Source organism: Salvelinus alpinus, chromosome 5, assembly GCF_045679555.1.
Source record: "Salvelinus alpinus chromosome 5, SLU_Salpinus.1, whole genome shotgun sequence".
NCBI lineage: Eukaryota > Metazoa > Chordata > Actinopteri > Salmoniformes > Salmonidae > Salvelinus > Salvelinus alpinus.
In genome coordinates, this window is record NC_092090.1 from 95,911,822 (window position 1) to 95,926,813 (window position 14,992).

Consider the following 14,992-nt stretch of genomic DNA (forward strand, 5'->3'; position numbering starts at 1 on the left):
TTTTGGGTTAAGTGCAGAGGCATGGTAAAACTCTTAAAACGGGCTACTGCAGGTTCTGATTTGGGGAAGATTTATTCCATGTAGTGGTCTTTCAGAGCGTTCAGTAGGTCCACTTGAACAGGAACGTGGACACTGTCGTTTAAACTGCATCCTGTCTTATATCAGCAATATACACGTACACGAGTATAGAAAACATGAAGAATCCAGGTGACAGCTACATATGGTCTTTTATTAAGGTCACTTGTTAAATCCACTTCAATCAGTGTAGATGAAGAGGTGGAGACGGGTTAAAGAAGGATTTTTAAGCCTACAGATATGGATTGTGTATGTGTGCCACTCAGAGGTTGCGTGGGCAAGACATAAGATTTAAGTGCATTTGAATGGGGTATGGTAGTACAGTCTATTCGGAAAGTATTCAGACCCCTTCACCTTTTCCACATTTTGTTACGTTACATCTGTGTCAAGAACTGCAACGCTTCTGGTTTTTTCACACTCAACCGCTTCCTGTGTGTATCAGTGTATGTAGATTTGTTGTGTTACCCATTTGAATGAATAATAATAATAATAATAACAAGTAGCACAAATAGAGAGAACACTTCCATTCAGACCTGGTATGCAAATGAAATAATTCAAGCATTTCACTACACTTGCAATAACATCTGCTAACCATGTGTATGTGACCAGGAAAATTTGATTTGATATAAGTTTGTGCAAAGCCAATGGTTAAGCATGCAAATAATATGGATCAATTAGTAGTTAATAGTCTAAAAATATCCACCATGTACTGAACCTGGTGGCTGTTACTGTCAGGTAACCTCTGTGTCAGCCAGGTTCACTTGTTATGGGGGGGTAACCTCTGTGTCAGCCAGGTTAACTTGTTATGGGGGGTAACCTCTGTGTCAGCCAGGTTCACTTGTTATGGGGGGTAACCTCTGTCAGCCAGGTTAACTTGTTATGAGGGGGGGTAACCTCTGTGTCAGCCAGGTTAACTTGTTATGGGGGGGGGGGGGGGGGGTAACCTCTGTGTCAGCCAGGTTCACTTGTTATGAGGGGGGGGGGGGGGGGTCAGGTTAACTTGTTATGGGGGGGGGTAACCTCTGTGTCAGCCAGGTTAACTTGTTATGGGGGGGGGGGGGGGTAACCTCTGTGTCAGCCAGGTTCACTTGTTATGGGGGGGTAACCTCTGTCAGCCAGGTTAACTTGTTATGAGGGGGGGTAACCTCTGTGTCAGCCAGGTTAACTTGTTATGGGGGGGTAACCTCTGTGGCAGCCAGGTTCACTTGTTATGGGGGGGGGGGGGGGGTAACCTCTGTGTCAGCCAGGTTCACTTGTTATGGGGGGGTAACCTCTGTGGCAGCCAGGTTCACTTGTTATGGGGGGGTAACCTCTGTCAGCCAGGTTAACTTGTTATGGGGGGGGGCTAACCTCTGTGGCAGCCAGGTTCACTTGTTATGAGGGGGAGGGGGCTAACCTCTGTGGCAACCAGGTTCACTTTTTTATGGGGGGGCTAACCTCTGTGGCAGCCAGGTTCACTTGTTATGAGGGGGGTAACCCATGATACTTAGCCTACTGAATAATTTATTTAAAGGTAACCTAAATACCAAAAATGGTATCAAGGACTAAGAGAAGGTCATGTGTTGCTATAACAGCAAAGTGTCACAGGCCTACCAGATCAGTAAAGCAAACGAAGACAACGCATAACCATCAAGGTTTGGACCAACTCACCGTTCCAGGGCAGCCAAGAACTACTTGGTGTGTTAGGGAACACCACAAATTATATCTCACTAAAAAGGGTGAAAGGCATTGAGAGAGATAAAACAAATCTTCTGAAATATTTGAAAAGGAAAACTACTCATTTTTTTTTATAATGTAGAGAAGTTTTGTTCACTGTGAATACGCAGAACAACATTTATTGTAAGGCAATACTTAGTATTATAAAACCGGATGTATATTTCACCACTGACACCATTATTGTTATATGAATTAATGGGACGTGACGTGCCCGTGCTAATGCCAACCACTTCCACTTCCTCGGCAGCGCGCATGCGGATGTCACTTGTGTAACTGTTACAGAAACTTTAAAACTCACACGCCTCCATCACACTGCACACTGCGCGTTCAAGATGCGACATGGCCTGAGCAACAGTTCCTCTCGCTACAGGCCTCAATTTGATTCTGCTCGGTTAGTGAGAGAACATTCTCCAAATTCTGCTTCCTAACAAATTATATTATATATCTTTTTTTTGTTTCCATGTGGATATATCATTCACTCATTCGATTAGTATAATGAGGGGTTTTGGCTTTGAAGCCTGTTTATTGTCGTTGACACAGCTATGCATCCTCAGTTGCACACTGCAAACAGTTCTTACGCAGGATGCTTCGCCACCAGCATCTTTAAAGCAGAGAATGCCATGGCAACACAACGGGCAGGTGTTTAGTATACTTAGCCACGGTTCTGAATATCAGCCATCGGGACGAAGAGACCGAAAAACAGGTCCAGCTCAACGGAATCACATAGTTGTCGTTATCAACAACAATAATGAGACAGCTGAAAAGACGAATGTGCACAGATACCCTGCGCCAAGAGGCTCTCCAAGGCGGCCAGCGCCGGGTGTGCAATTACGCACCGCGCGTCGACGTCCTAATGGGGCGATTAGACATGAAAGACCCCAAGAGAACCGGGAGACTGCTTCAAGACCTGGCCATGATGCAGGCGATGGATCAAATCCCACCGACGACAAACCCACATCTACTAACTCTCCACCACTGACCAATTTGAGAAGAGAGGATATGATGGTTGGAGATGACCCGAACAACCCCTATAAATCCATTGGTTATAATCCCTATAACCCCTATTATAATTATTATGACGCTTACTACAGACCTAGAGCCAGAAGCAGAGAGCCGCATGGTTATGGCACAAGTTATCATCAACACGGAGGTAAGAGCAATATTTCCCTTCCAGTAATTCACTTTTTAAATGCGTTTTTTTTCTCTCTCTCACATTTGTAAGGCATTTTATTCCAATTCATTTTTTTTAACAGCTTGCTTTAGGCTACTTAATAATATTGCATTTGTTACATGATTGACAGGTCTCCCTGACTTGGTGCCAGATCCATACTATATTCAAGTCTCCTCCTATATCCAGAGGGCGTCCATGTACAATCTGAGATGTGCAGCCGAGGAAGGTTGCCTGGCAAGGTATTCTCATACTGCAGTGACCATTCCACTCTACACTGAGTGTACAAAACATTAAGAACACCTGCTCTTTCCATGTCAAACTGACCAGGTGAATCCAGGTGAAAGCTATGATCCCTTATTGATGTCACTTGTTAAATCCACTTTAATCAGTGTAAATGAAGGGGAGGAGACACGTTAAAGAAGGATTTTTAAGCCTTTAGACAATTAAGACATTCATTGTGTATGTGTGCCATTCAGAGGGTGAATTTAAGTGCCTTTGAATGGGGTATGGTAGTAGGTGCCAGGCGCACCGGTTTGAGTGTCACGAACTGCAACGCTGTTGGGTTTTTCATGCTTCAAGTTTCCTGTGTGTTTTAACAATGGTCCACTACCCAATGGACTTGCAGCCAGCTTGACACCTTGTAGAGTCCATGCCCCGATTAATTGAGGCTGTTTTGAGGGCAAAGGGTTCTTAAATGTTGTTATTTGTATTTTTTATTATCCAATTCCGATCTTGTCTCAATGCTGTAACTTCCCAACGGGCTCGGAAGAGGCGAAGGTCCCCCGAAACATGACCCGCCAAACCGCGCTTCTTAACACTCGTTTAACCCGGAAGCCAGGCGCACCAATGTGTCGGAAGAAACGCCGTACAACTGACGACCAAAATCAAACTGCAGGCGCCCGGCCGGCCACAAGGAGTCGCTAGAGCACAATGAGACAAGTAAAGCACCCCCCCCCCCCCAAGCCAAACCCTCCCATAACCCGGACAATGGTGGGCCGCCCTACGGGACTCCCGGTCACAGCCGGTTATGACACAGCCTGGGATCGAACCCAGGTCTGTATTGAAGCCTCAAGCACTGCGATGCAATGCCTTTGACCACTGCACCACTCGGGAGGCTTGGGCGAAGGCTTCTTAATGTTTTGTACACCCAGTGTATATAGCTAGGTTTTTTTTTTACCAAGTCCAGACATGAAATGACTCAGCTTTAGATGTGTATGCTGAACTCCAACGTAAAGAAGGCTCTGATTACAGTGGTTTAAAAATATTTTCAATTCTTTATTTAAAAATTACAATAGGGATATAGCTATGGTGAGGAAAGTTGTTAGGGTCTACCAGGGATTGAACCCTGGTCTCTGGTGTGTACATGTGTTGAGAGAGCAGGGAGTGTTATCACTCAGTCATGGTTCTGCCACGTATTACAGTAGTTAAACCTATAGTAGCATGTACTGTATAGTCATTATGGTTCTGCCACGTATTACAGCAGTTAAACCTATAGTAGCATGTACTGTATATTCATTATGGTTCTGCCACGTATTACAGCAGTTAAACCTATAGTAGCATGTACTGTATATTCATTATGGTTCTGCCACGTATTACAGTAGTTAAACCTATAGTAGCATGTACTGTATATTCATTATGGTTCTGCCACACATTACAGTAGTTAAACCTAGAGTAGCATGTACTGTATATTCATTAACAGTAGTAACCGACAGCGCCAGACTCCATTTTCCTTTCAGCAGTTCAAAAGGACATTTAGGAATCAATTTAATTAAATTAAATTATTTAGTTAATCATGAAGACTATGGGTCTAGAATGATAGGACTAGAGTCCCTGGAATGTCAAAAGTTGTAAAAAAAGAAAAAAAGAATTGATACATGAATAAAGTGCATTACCATATGAACTATTGGAATGTCTAAGAGCAGACGTTTTCTCCCTGTGACGGGACAGTTCTGCTCAGGGCGTGCCCGACTACGACACCCGGGTGCTGCTGCGGTTCCCCCAGCGCGTGAAGAACCAGGGCACTGCTGACTTCCTGCCCAGCAAACCTCGCTATGCCTGGGAATGGCACAGCTGCCATCAGTGAGTATTGGATATTGATACAGAAACATGTATAAATAGATTCAGATTCACCAGGGGGGGGGAATTCATTTGGACATGTGGTTAAAAAGACGGTACGTAAAACAAACAGAAAATAATTCATTCACATTTCTATAGCTACACATTTAAAGTGCAATATGGTGTATTCTGGAGGGACCAACAGACTATCTATTATACAGCCTAGCGGCTGTTGGAATAAAACAGTCCCCATATCTGTCTGTTAAAATGTTCTATTGAAGAAGTCTCTTTCCCCTTGTCCGATAGCTGCTGTTCTTACTGAATTTTGAGTGAAGGGGATGAGTACTGTCCTGTAAAATGCTTTCAAGTTTTAGGAGGATGACTTTTGTGTACAGTTTGGAGACTGATTCTTGATCTATAACCAGTTATCCTTCCCGTAGTCTTGATCAAGCTCTGAAGCTTGACTTGGTCTTGCACTCACATGTTGTTATCTGAACACGCATATCAGACCAAAGGACAGCACACTCTGCAGGACAGATTTATACAACATATCAGACCAAAGGACAGCACTCTCTGCAGGACAGATTTATACAACATCAGACCAAAGGACAGCACACTCTGCAGGACAGATTTATACAACATATCAGACCAAAGGACAGCACGCTCTGCAGGACAGAGTTATACAACATATCAGACCAAAGGACAGCACTCTCTGCAGGACAGAGTTATACAACATCAGACTAAAGGACAGCACACTCTGCAGGACAGAGTTATACAACATTTGTAAGATATGGCGGTCGACATTAAAATGGTTCAGTTTGCCTTAAAAATGTATATCTGTTGTCATTGCGTCAGTAGACTGCAGATAGTCAGTATCATTTAATGCAAATGTTTTTTGCTCTTTCTTGAAAACTTGCCCGCTAACATATTGGGGAATTGAATTAACAGTGGACTAATGAACAAAATACTAAAAAATATATATTTTGATGTAACTATCCCTTTAAGACAGGCTTCTTCTAGGTTATTACTACGCTAGCAATACCAACATTGAAAGCAGTGCATTAGAGTCTGTGTGTGTGGTCTGGTCATTGATGAGAATACGTGCCTCGTATCCCAGTCACTTCCACAGCATGGACGAGTTCAGCCTGTACGAGCTGCTGGAGCCCGGCTCAGAGAGAAGCGTGGCCGAGGGACACAAGGCCAGCTTCTGTTTGGAGGACACGTCATGTGACCCGGGATACTACAGACGCTTCGCCTGCACGTCTCACACTCAGGTCTGTTATGACTGTACCTGTATCCCACATGGAACCCTATTCACTATATAGTGCACTACTTTTTATCAGGGTCCATAGGGCTCTGGTCAGAAGTAGTGCACTATATAGTGAATAGGGTGCCATAAGACTCTGGTCTAAAGTAGTGCACTATATAGTGAATAGGGTGCCATAAGACTCTGGTCTAAAGTAGTGCACTATATAGGGAATAGGGTTCCATAGGGCTCTGGTCTAAAGTAGTGCACTATATAGTGAATAGGGTGCCATTTGGAATACATCCTGTGATCATCACTTTATGCTCCACTATAATACCAGCCCATTAAACAGCATGCAATAGGTGTTGTTTCTTCACACAACCCACTGGGGGGGGGGGGGGGGGGGGGGTGATGGAATTTTTTTATCTATGCGATGATGTTGAATCAACGTGTTGAAAACTGATTTGAATTTGCAAAAAAGTCGTAAATTTAAGGGAATAATTACCCAACTTTTAAACCTAAATCCAATGACATGGTGACATTTGTTGAATTTACGTTAGATGACAACTCAACCAAAACTAGGTGTTGAAATGACATACTGTATGTGCCCAGTGGGAAGAGAGGCCTGGCTATAAAATATTAGTTTGCATCTGAGAGCTTTCACCATTCAATAGTAGAGACAGAACCAGATTGGGCTCTATTCAGTGTAAAGTATCGTATCTTTTTATTCATTCGTGTTGTTGTGATTCCCAGATCTGCTTGTGCTGTTGTGCTAACCTGGTCCCTGATCTGCTTGTGCTATCATGTCAAGCCATGCCAAGGAGTTGACACGATAGCGCAACGATATCTGAGACCAGGCTATTTTGAACCAGTTGAATGGACTAATCTCTTTGTCTTGGGTTGATTGTTTCAGGGATTGAGTCCTGGATGCTATGACACCTATAATGCCGATATTGACTGTCAGTGGATTGACATTACTGATGTGACACCTGGGAAGTATATCCTTAAGGTTTGTTGCCATATTTTGTTCTATATTATTAGCTAAGGAGGTTTCTATCCTGTTTTTATATTGTATGCCATTGATAAACATTTTTTATATTACTGTCCAAATTCAACCTATTGTAGCAACACGATGTGAATGATTCCTAACCTAACATTATACTTTGCCTTTTTATTTTTTCAACAGATCACTGTAAACCCAGGTCACCAGGTTCCAGAGTCCAACTTTGACAATAATGTCGTTCGTTGTAGTGTTCAATACAGCGGCACCTCTGTCCAGGTTTCAGGATGTACTGTTACATCGTGAGTGTCGTCTTTTGTCCATTATGGGGGGGGGGGGGGGGGGGGAATACCACACCAAGGGATGAATCTATGTCCTTTCCCCCCCTTGTGTCCCGACTCATCCTTCTCAAAGCACCTTGTAGCAGAAGATCTGACGTTCCGCCCCTCAGAGGAGGAACCTCAGTGCCAAGGAGAGAGAGGACACAAGGAATCAAGATTTGCCTCTGTAAAAAATGTAATACTGCAAATGATTGTTGGCATGATGTGTTTTCTTTCTATCTATCCAGGTACTAAGAACAAAGGAAACACCACCGAAGAAGCTTTACGATGATTTGCAAAACAAGACAACAACCAACATGGACGGACAATCAAATATGAAGACATTATTGTTTACAATATTTATTGGTCCGAGTTTCCCGCAAAGCGTATTTTTTTTTTCTTTCTTTCATTCTTTTTTAACTTTATGAATATTACCGGTTTAAACAATATCATATTACACTAGTCACCCTTTTTTTTTTGTGCGAAGTTGATAGAGACCAAGGTCATGGATGAGAAAGACATACTGTATTAAGTATTTCACTGTTGACGAAGCATGTGACATAACAGTTGATTTTAAATTTGATCTTCACAAGCATCATTTTGTTTGGAATGGTAAAAGGTTTAAATGCTTTGTTGTGGTATACATTACACATAAAAATGTTGTTTAGGTGCTAATTTAAGATTGTTACTGTATGGAAGTTCTAGTATAATGGATATATTTAATCAAATGTTGCCATTTTAAACAATGTTTACATAAACGTGAAATATTGGTGCTACATTACTTGGGTTATGTAATAAATATCGGTGCTACATTTTGAGACCGGAGGAAAGTTAAAATACTTGTTTTTTTTTGGACTATAGAGAATGATTTACTTGTTTGTGTATATACACACATTTGCATTTGAGTCATTTAGCAGATGTTCTCATCAACAGTCACTTACAGTAGTGAGCGCATTTTGGATTTTTTTCTATACAGGTAACAAAACATCCTCTTTTAAGCTAGTTCTACTGAAATTCTAACGATACTGTACATAGTGCCGGGCTCATGACTTAGTGTTACATTCATGATACAACACAAAGATCTGCAAATGTATTGTGAATGCAATTTAAATAAAGTTTGAATTTTATTTGAAATTGCATTTTTTTTTTATTGTCTCAATATTTGTAGAGCGAGAAATAGGCAGTTGTAAACACAATAAAATGCTTAAAGTCCTCCCAAATCATGTCACATTTTTATCATTAAGCGACGTGGGCTATACTTTGAAAAACTGTGGCAGTAGCATAATTTAACATATTTTACCAAACCTGTTAATAATTAACAAAATCAGTTATTAAAATCTCACAGGAATGTCAATTACAGTTGCGTGACTATTTTCCATGTTCAAGATCACCACAGCAAAATAGCAAGAGTTCAAGACATGACAAGATTGTATAAATATACCCCCAATAACTTTACAGTATATTATTCTTATTGAGAGGGTTTTGAAAGATATGAACTAATTTAAAAGCATATAGGCATACACAGGAAAAGCACATGTAGATGGACTGACTGCTGAGCTGACCTGGCATGTAACTCAATGTCAATGAAAAGTCCTTATGACTTGATGTTTAAATGGTTTAGGGAGTCTCCCCACACTGTTCCTGACCTTGACGGTCATTATGAATGCAGGTTGCGGGTGAATACAAATTCCACCTGTTGTATATCCTAACTCAGCAGAATGTGAATTGCAGGTAGGGTTAAACAATTATTTTACATTTGCCAGGTTTTCCCAGAGATCCCGTTTGGAAGATTCTTGGATTGATTTTTTCCTGTATATTTTGCAACCCTACTTGGAGGCCTGATGTGACCTGTAAACCATGAGTATCAAGCCACTGTATTAAGGTAAAGCTAGGCCTCAAAATATGGCCTGATGAGATATGTCAAATATTGTCATAATGAGTTGAATTATAATGATAATGTGTCACTTGGTGAAGGCAACAGGACTGAAAATGAACGAATTCAACAACCATGTATGTCTCTGTCACTAACAAATACAGTCACCGGTGGCAACTCTACCATTCACTCAAAAAGGCAAGGCGTAGTTTATCATAGCTGATATATCTCAAATATGGAACTCCTACATGGTCACAGTGACTATCGGTTTGCGTAATGACTACAAAGTAACTGTACTCAGATATTCTAAGTGCAAAGGGTTTTACAGTGTGTGTGAAGATCAATGTCTTCCAGGGTGACTCATTGAGACTCTGCTCAAGTCACAGAACAACATTGAATTTACCAATTGAGCTTTGACTTCTAGCACGACACGGCTTTTACTCCTTATGATTAAAGACTTTTGGACACAGTAATACACACTCAGAAACAATCCATTTTACGCAGTGTGTGTGTGTGTGTGTGTGTGTGTGCATGAGTGTACGTGTGTGTTCAGGGGAGAATGATCTACGCCAACCAAGGGAAACCCAGTGACCCAGTACCTCCTGCTCAAACACACCCTGGAACTGACAGGAAACATCGCCATCAACAGATATGGAGGAAAGAGATTAACAAAGAGCGCAACATTGGCTCAACAACCAATCCTATTTTTATGAAATCTTATTTTTATGATGACATTTGGTTGGTCAGAGTCCCATGCTGATATTTCAACTCTTATTTTATGTGCAGACAGTACACGCACGCACACACACGCTCTCTCCTGCACACACACACACGCTCTCTCCTGCACGCACACACACACACACACACACGCTCTCTCTCTCTCTATTTAAGGACAATCGTGTAACCTGCACCGGCCTGGATTGTTGTGTAGCCTAACAGCTATTTAATAGTGAAAATATAAACAGTCGGACTCATGCCATGAATGCACCACTGTTTAAACAGTGAACATTTTATCAGAAACCTTTAAGTAGGTCAGGTAATGATCAGATCTATAATAAAGGATACATTCTTTTTAAAGGGCTCATGTCAATACAGGAAGTCAGTAAACTGTAGTTTCCGTTTTGACCTGTAATGTGTAATCTGACCACTAGGGGGCTCCAGAAGCCATGCTTATAGTAAAACAAGTCAAATGTCTTACAGATGCCATGCAGTTTATATAGCTGTAGACACAGTCTGGTGTGTTCACAATATTTCCACATCCACAGTTATTCCCCTTGATAATGGATGTCCATGACTTACTGGCTCTATAGCCATGGTCTGCAATGACTTCATTGGCATGGAACATGAACTGACCCCAGCTCTGATGGGGTGAGAAATGTGTGTGTGTGTGTGTGTGTGTGTGTGTGTGTGTGTCAAAGTTCATCCCATCTGCAAAACATTAAACAGTAAACTTTCTAGTGGGAATTGGGAAGGGCTTTAAAAGGGCACAACGGCGGATCACAGATCAGTCCAGACATCTCAATAACACACAATACTATGGTCTGTCACAGATCCCCTCTCCTTCTTCCAGATATACTGTCTGCAGGTGATGAGGACTTGGATGAACAGGATGAAGTTCTGACCAGAGCAGCAGAGCATCTGTATAAACCACCACACCACCTCACCACCACACCACCAGCCCCGGACCACCACCACTACACCACCAGCCCCAGACCACCACCAGCCCCAGACCACCACTACACCACCAGCCCCAGACCACCACCACCAGACCACCACCACACCACCAGCCCCAGACCACCACCACCACACCACCAGCCCCAGACCACCACCACACCAGCCCCAGACCACCACCACACCACCACCACACCAGCCCCAGACCACCACACCACCAGCCCCAGACCACCACACCACCAGCCCCAGACCACCACACCACCAGCCCCAGACCACCACCACACCAGCCCCAGACCACCACCACCAGCCCCAGACCACCTTAACACTACATCTGAACCTAAACAGGCAAAAACAGACTAGCAACCCATTTATAGGGTTAAACACTAAAACAAGATGTCCCGAGAGACAGAGAGAGAGGGGGGGAGAAAGAAAGAGAGCATGTATAGGAAAGACTTTGTCAAGTGTTTTTTAGGGTGGGAGGAACGTGGTTTGCTGTTTTAAAACATAAATAAAGGACCATTATTCTCAAGAATGTTAACTTCCTCTTGAACTCCATGTCATCATCACACTCATCATCAGTGTTGGACGTGGACTGATATACACTGTACACAAATATAAAACGCAACATATAAAGTGTTCCCATGTTTCATGAGCTGAAATAAAAAAAAAACTATAATTTTCCATAATTCACAAAAGCTTATTTCTCTTATTTCTTTCCCTGTGTTATGAGGAAGGATCTCTCTGCGTTTCCCTGTCATGAGGCGGGATCTCTCTGCGTTACCCTGTGTCATGAGGAAGGATCTCTCTGCGTTTCCCTGTGTTATGAGGAAGGATCTCTCTGCGTTTCCCTGTCATGAGGCGGGATCTCTCTGCGTTACCCTGTGTCATGAGGAAGGATCTCCCTGCGTTACCCTGTGTCATGAGGCGGGATCTCTCGGCGTTACCCTGTGTCATGAGGAAGGATCTCTCGGCGTTTCCCTGTGTCATGAGGAAGGATCTCTCGGCGTTTCCCTGTGTCATGAGGAAGGATCTCCCTGCGTCATGAGGCAGGATCTCTCTGCGTTTCCCTGTGTCATGAGGAAGGTTCTCTCTGCGTTACCCTGTGTCATGAGGAAGGATCTCCCTGTGTTTCCCTGTCATGAGGCAGGATCTCTCTGCGTTTCCCTGTGTCATGAGGAAGGTTCTCTCTGCGTTACCCTGTGTCATGAGGAAGGATCTCTCTGCGTTACCCTGTGTCATGAAGAAGGATCTCCCTGCGTTTCCCTGTCATGAGGCAGGATCTCTCTGCGTTTCCCTGTGTCATGAGGAAGGTAAAACTGCAACTTTTTTTTTTTTTACAGCATATTATTCAAACCACTGGGCCATTCTAGTCAAGAAGACATTCACTTGAACTTAGCAGACTCACATGATAATTTCTTTAGAAGACCAAAGTAAAGTCTCTTATTGACCAGATCAAGTGTCCTCTCTTTTCAAGTCTGTTAAATATTGAGATGTTTGAAGCAGTGATGTGATTGATATACAGTATGATGTGTCTATTCGAACGGGGAAGAAAGCTGCTCTGGCTGTTTCTCAATACAGCCGGACACGCCTGTAGGAACACAGCCGGACAGTCCTGTAGGAACACAGCCGGACACGCCTGTAGGAACACAGCCGGACACGCCTGTAGGAACACAGCCGGACACGCCTGTAGGAACACAGCCGGACACGCCTGTAGGAACACAGCCGGACACGCCTGTAGGAACACAGCCGGACACGCCTGTAGGAACACAGCCGGACACGCCTGAAGGAACACAGCCGGACACGCCTGAAGGAACACAGCCGGACACACCTGAAGGAACACAGCCGGACACGCCTGTAGGAACACAGCCGGACACGCCTGTAGGAACACAGCCGGACACGCCTGTAGGAACACAGCCGGACACGCCTGTAGGAACACAGCCGGACACACCTGAAGGAACACAGCCGGACACGCCTGAAGGAACACAGCCGGACACACCTGAAGGAAAACAGCCGGACACACCTGTAGGAACTACCATATCTGGCAGTGCTCTAGTCACTTTCAATACACAGTAAACGTAATACCTTCACCGATGTCCTGTAGTCCACCACTCCAACGGCACACATACACAATCCGTCTCAATTGTCTTAAGCCTTAAAACTACTTATTAAACCCGTCTCCTCTCCTTCATCTACACTGATTGAAGTGGATTTAACAAGTGACATCAATAAGGGATCATAGCTTTGACCTGGATTCACCTGGTCAGTCTATATCATGGAAAGAGCAGGTGTTCTTAATGTTTTGTCCACTCAGTGTGTGTGACTCTGGTCAGTCTATATCTTCTTATGGCTGAAGGGGCAGTATTGAGTAGCTTGGATGAAAGGTGCCCATTGTAAAACGGCCAGCTCCTCAGTCTCAGTTGCTAATATATGCATATTATTACTATTGGATAGAAAACACTCTAAAGTTTCTAAAACTGTTTGTTTTAAGTCTGTGAGATTAACAGAACTCATATGTCAGGCAAAAACCTGAGAAGTTCCACTTCCTGTTTGGATTTTTTCTGGGGGTGCCATATTTTCAACCAAGCTATTATTGAATATAAAGAGAGATATGGATGGGTTTTCTACGGCTTCCACTAGATGTCAACAGTCAATAGAACTAAGTCTGATGACTCTAATGTGAAGGAGGGTCGAAGGAGACAGAAATTAGTAATCACTGCCATAAGGTGACCATGCATTCAACACGCACGTTCACGTGAGAGGCAGCTCCGTTCCATCTCTCAATTGAAGTCGATTTAATTCTCCAGTTGGAACGTTATTCAAGATGTATGTTAACTACATTCTAAAGATTGATTCAGTACATCGTTTGCCATGTTTTTACTGACTGTAACGGAACGTTTGGACATTTCGTCACGTTATAGTGGACGCGCTTTGAGACTTTGGTTAGGGTTTTTGGTAAACAATTCGAAAGTAGCTAATTTGACATAAATAACGGACATGAACGAACAAATCAAGCATTTATTGTGGACCTGGGATTCCTAGGACTGCATTCTGATGAATTCATCAAAGGTAAGGAAACATTTATCATGTATTTTCTGGTTTCTGTTGAGTCCAACATGGTGGCTAATTTGGCTAATCATCTGAGCTCCGTCTCAGATTATTGCATGGTTTATATTTCCGTAAATTTAAAAAGAAATCTGACACAGCGGTTGCATTAAGGAGAGGTATATCTATAATTCTATGTGTATTACTTGTATTATCATTTATATTTATGTTGAGTATTTCTGTTGAAACGATGTGGCTATGCAAAGTCACTTGATGTTTTTGCAACTAGTGAATCTAACGCCTCAATGTAAACTCAGATTTTTTAATATAAATATGAACTTAATCAAACAAAACATGCATGTATTGTGTAACATGAAGTCCTATGAGTGTCATCTGATGAAAATAATCAAAGGTTAGTGATTCATTTTATCTCTATTCTGTTTTTTGTGAAAGCTATCTTTAGCTGGAAAAAATGGCTGTGGTTATTGTGGTTTTGTGGTGACCTAACATAATCGTTTGTAGTGCTTTCGCTGAGAAGCCTATTTGAAATCGGACACTTTGGTGTGATTAACAACAAGATTACCTTTAAAATGATATAAGATACTTGAATGTCTGAGGAATTTTAATTATGAGATTTCTGTTTTTTGAATTTGGCGCCCTGCACTTCGACTGGCTGTTGTCATATCGATCCCGTTAACGGGACTGCAGCCATAAGAAGATATCATGGAAAGAGCAGGTGTTCTTAATGTTTTGTCCACTCAGTGTGTGTGAGACTGGATGGACACTACATTTACTGAACCCATGAGTCTCAGATTTATTTGAC

General features: G+C 42.7%; 1 protein-coding gene across 1 annotated transcript; it reads left to right on the plus strand.

Moving 5' to 3' along the window:
- The first annotated feature begins 2,088 nt into the window (after positions 1-2,088).
- On the plus strand, positions 2,089-8,717 carry LOC139577276 (protein-lysine 6-oxidase-like). The gene is made up of 7 exons (XM_071404277.1): positions 2,089-2,941; positions 3,093-3,201; positions 4,910-5,041; positions 6,135-6,291; positions 7,177-7,272; positions 7,450-7,565; positions 7,832-8,717. The coding sequence occupies exons 1-7, from the start codon at positions 2,287-2,289 to the stop codon at positions 7,836-7,838; spliced, it is 1,272 nt and encodes a 423-aa protein (XP_071260378.1). The 5' UTR covers positions 2,089-2,286; the 3' UTR covers positions 7,839-8,717.
- Positions 8,718-14,992: the final 6,275 nt, after the last annotated feature.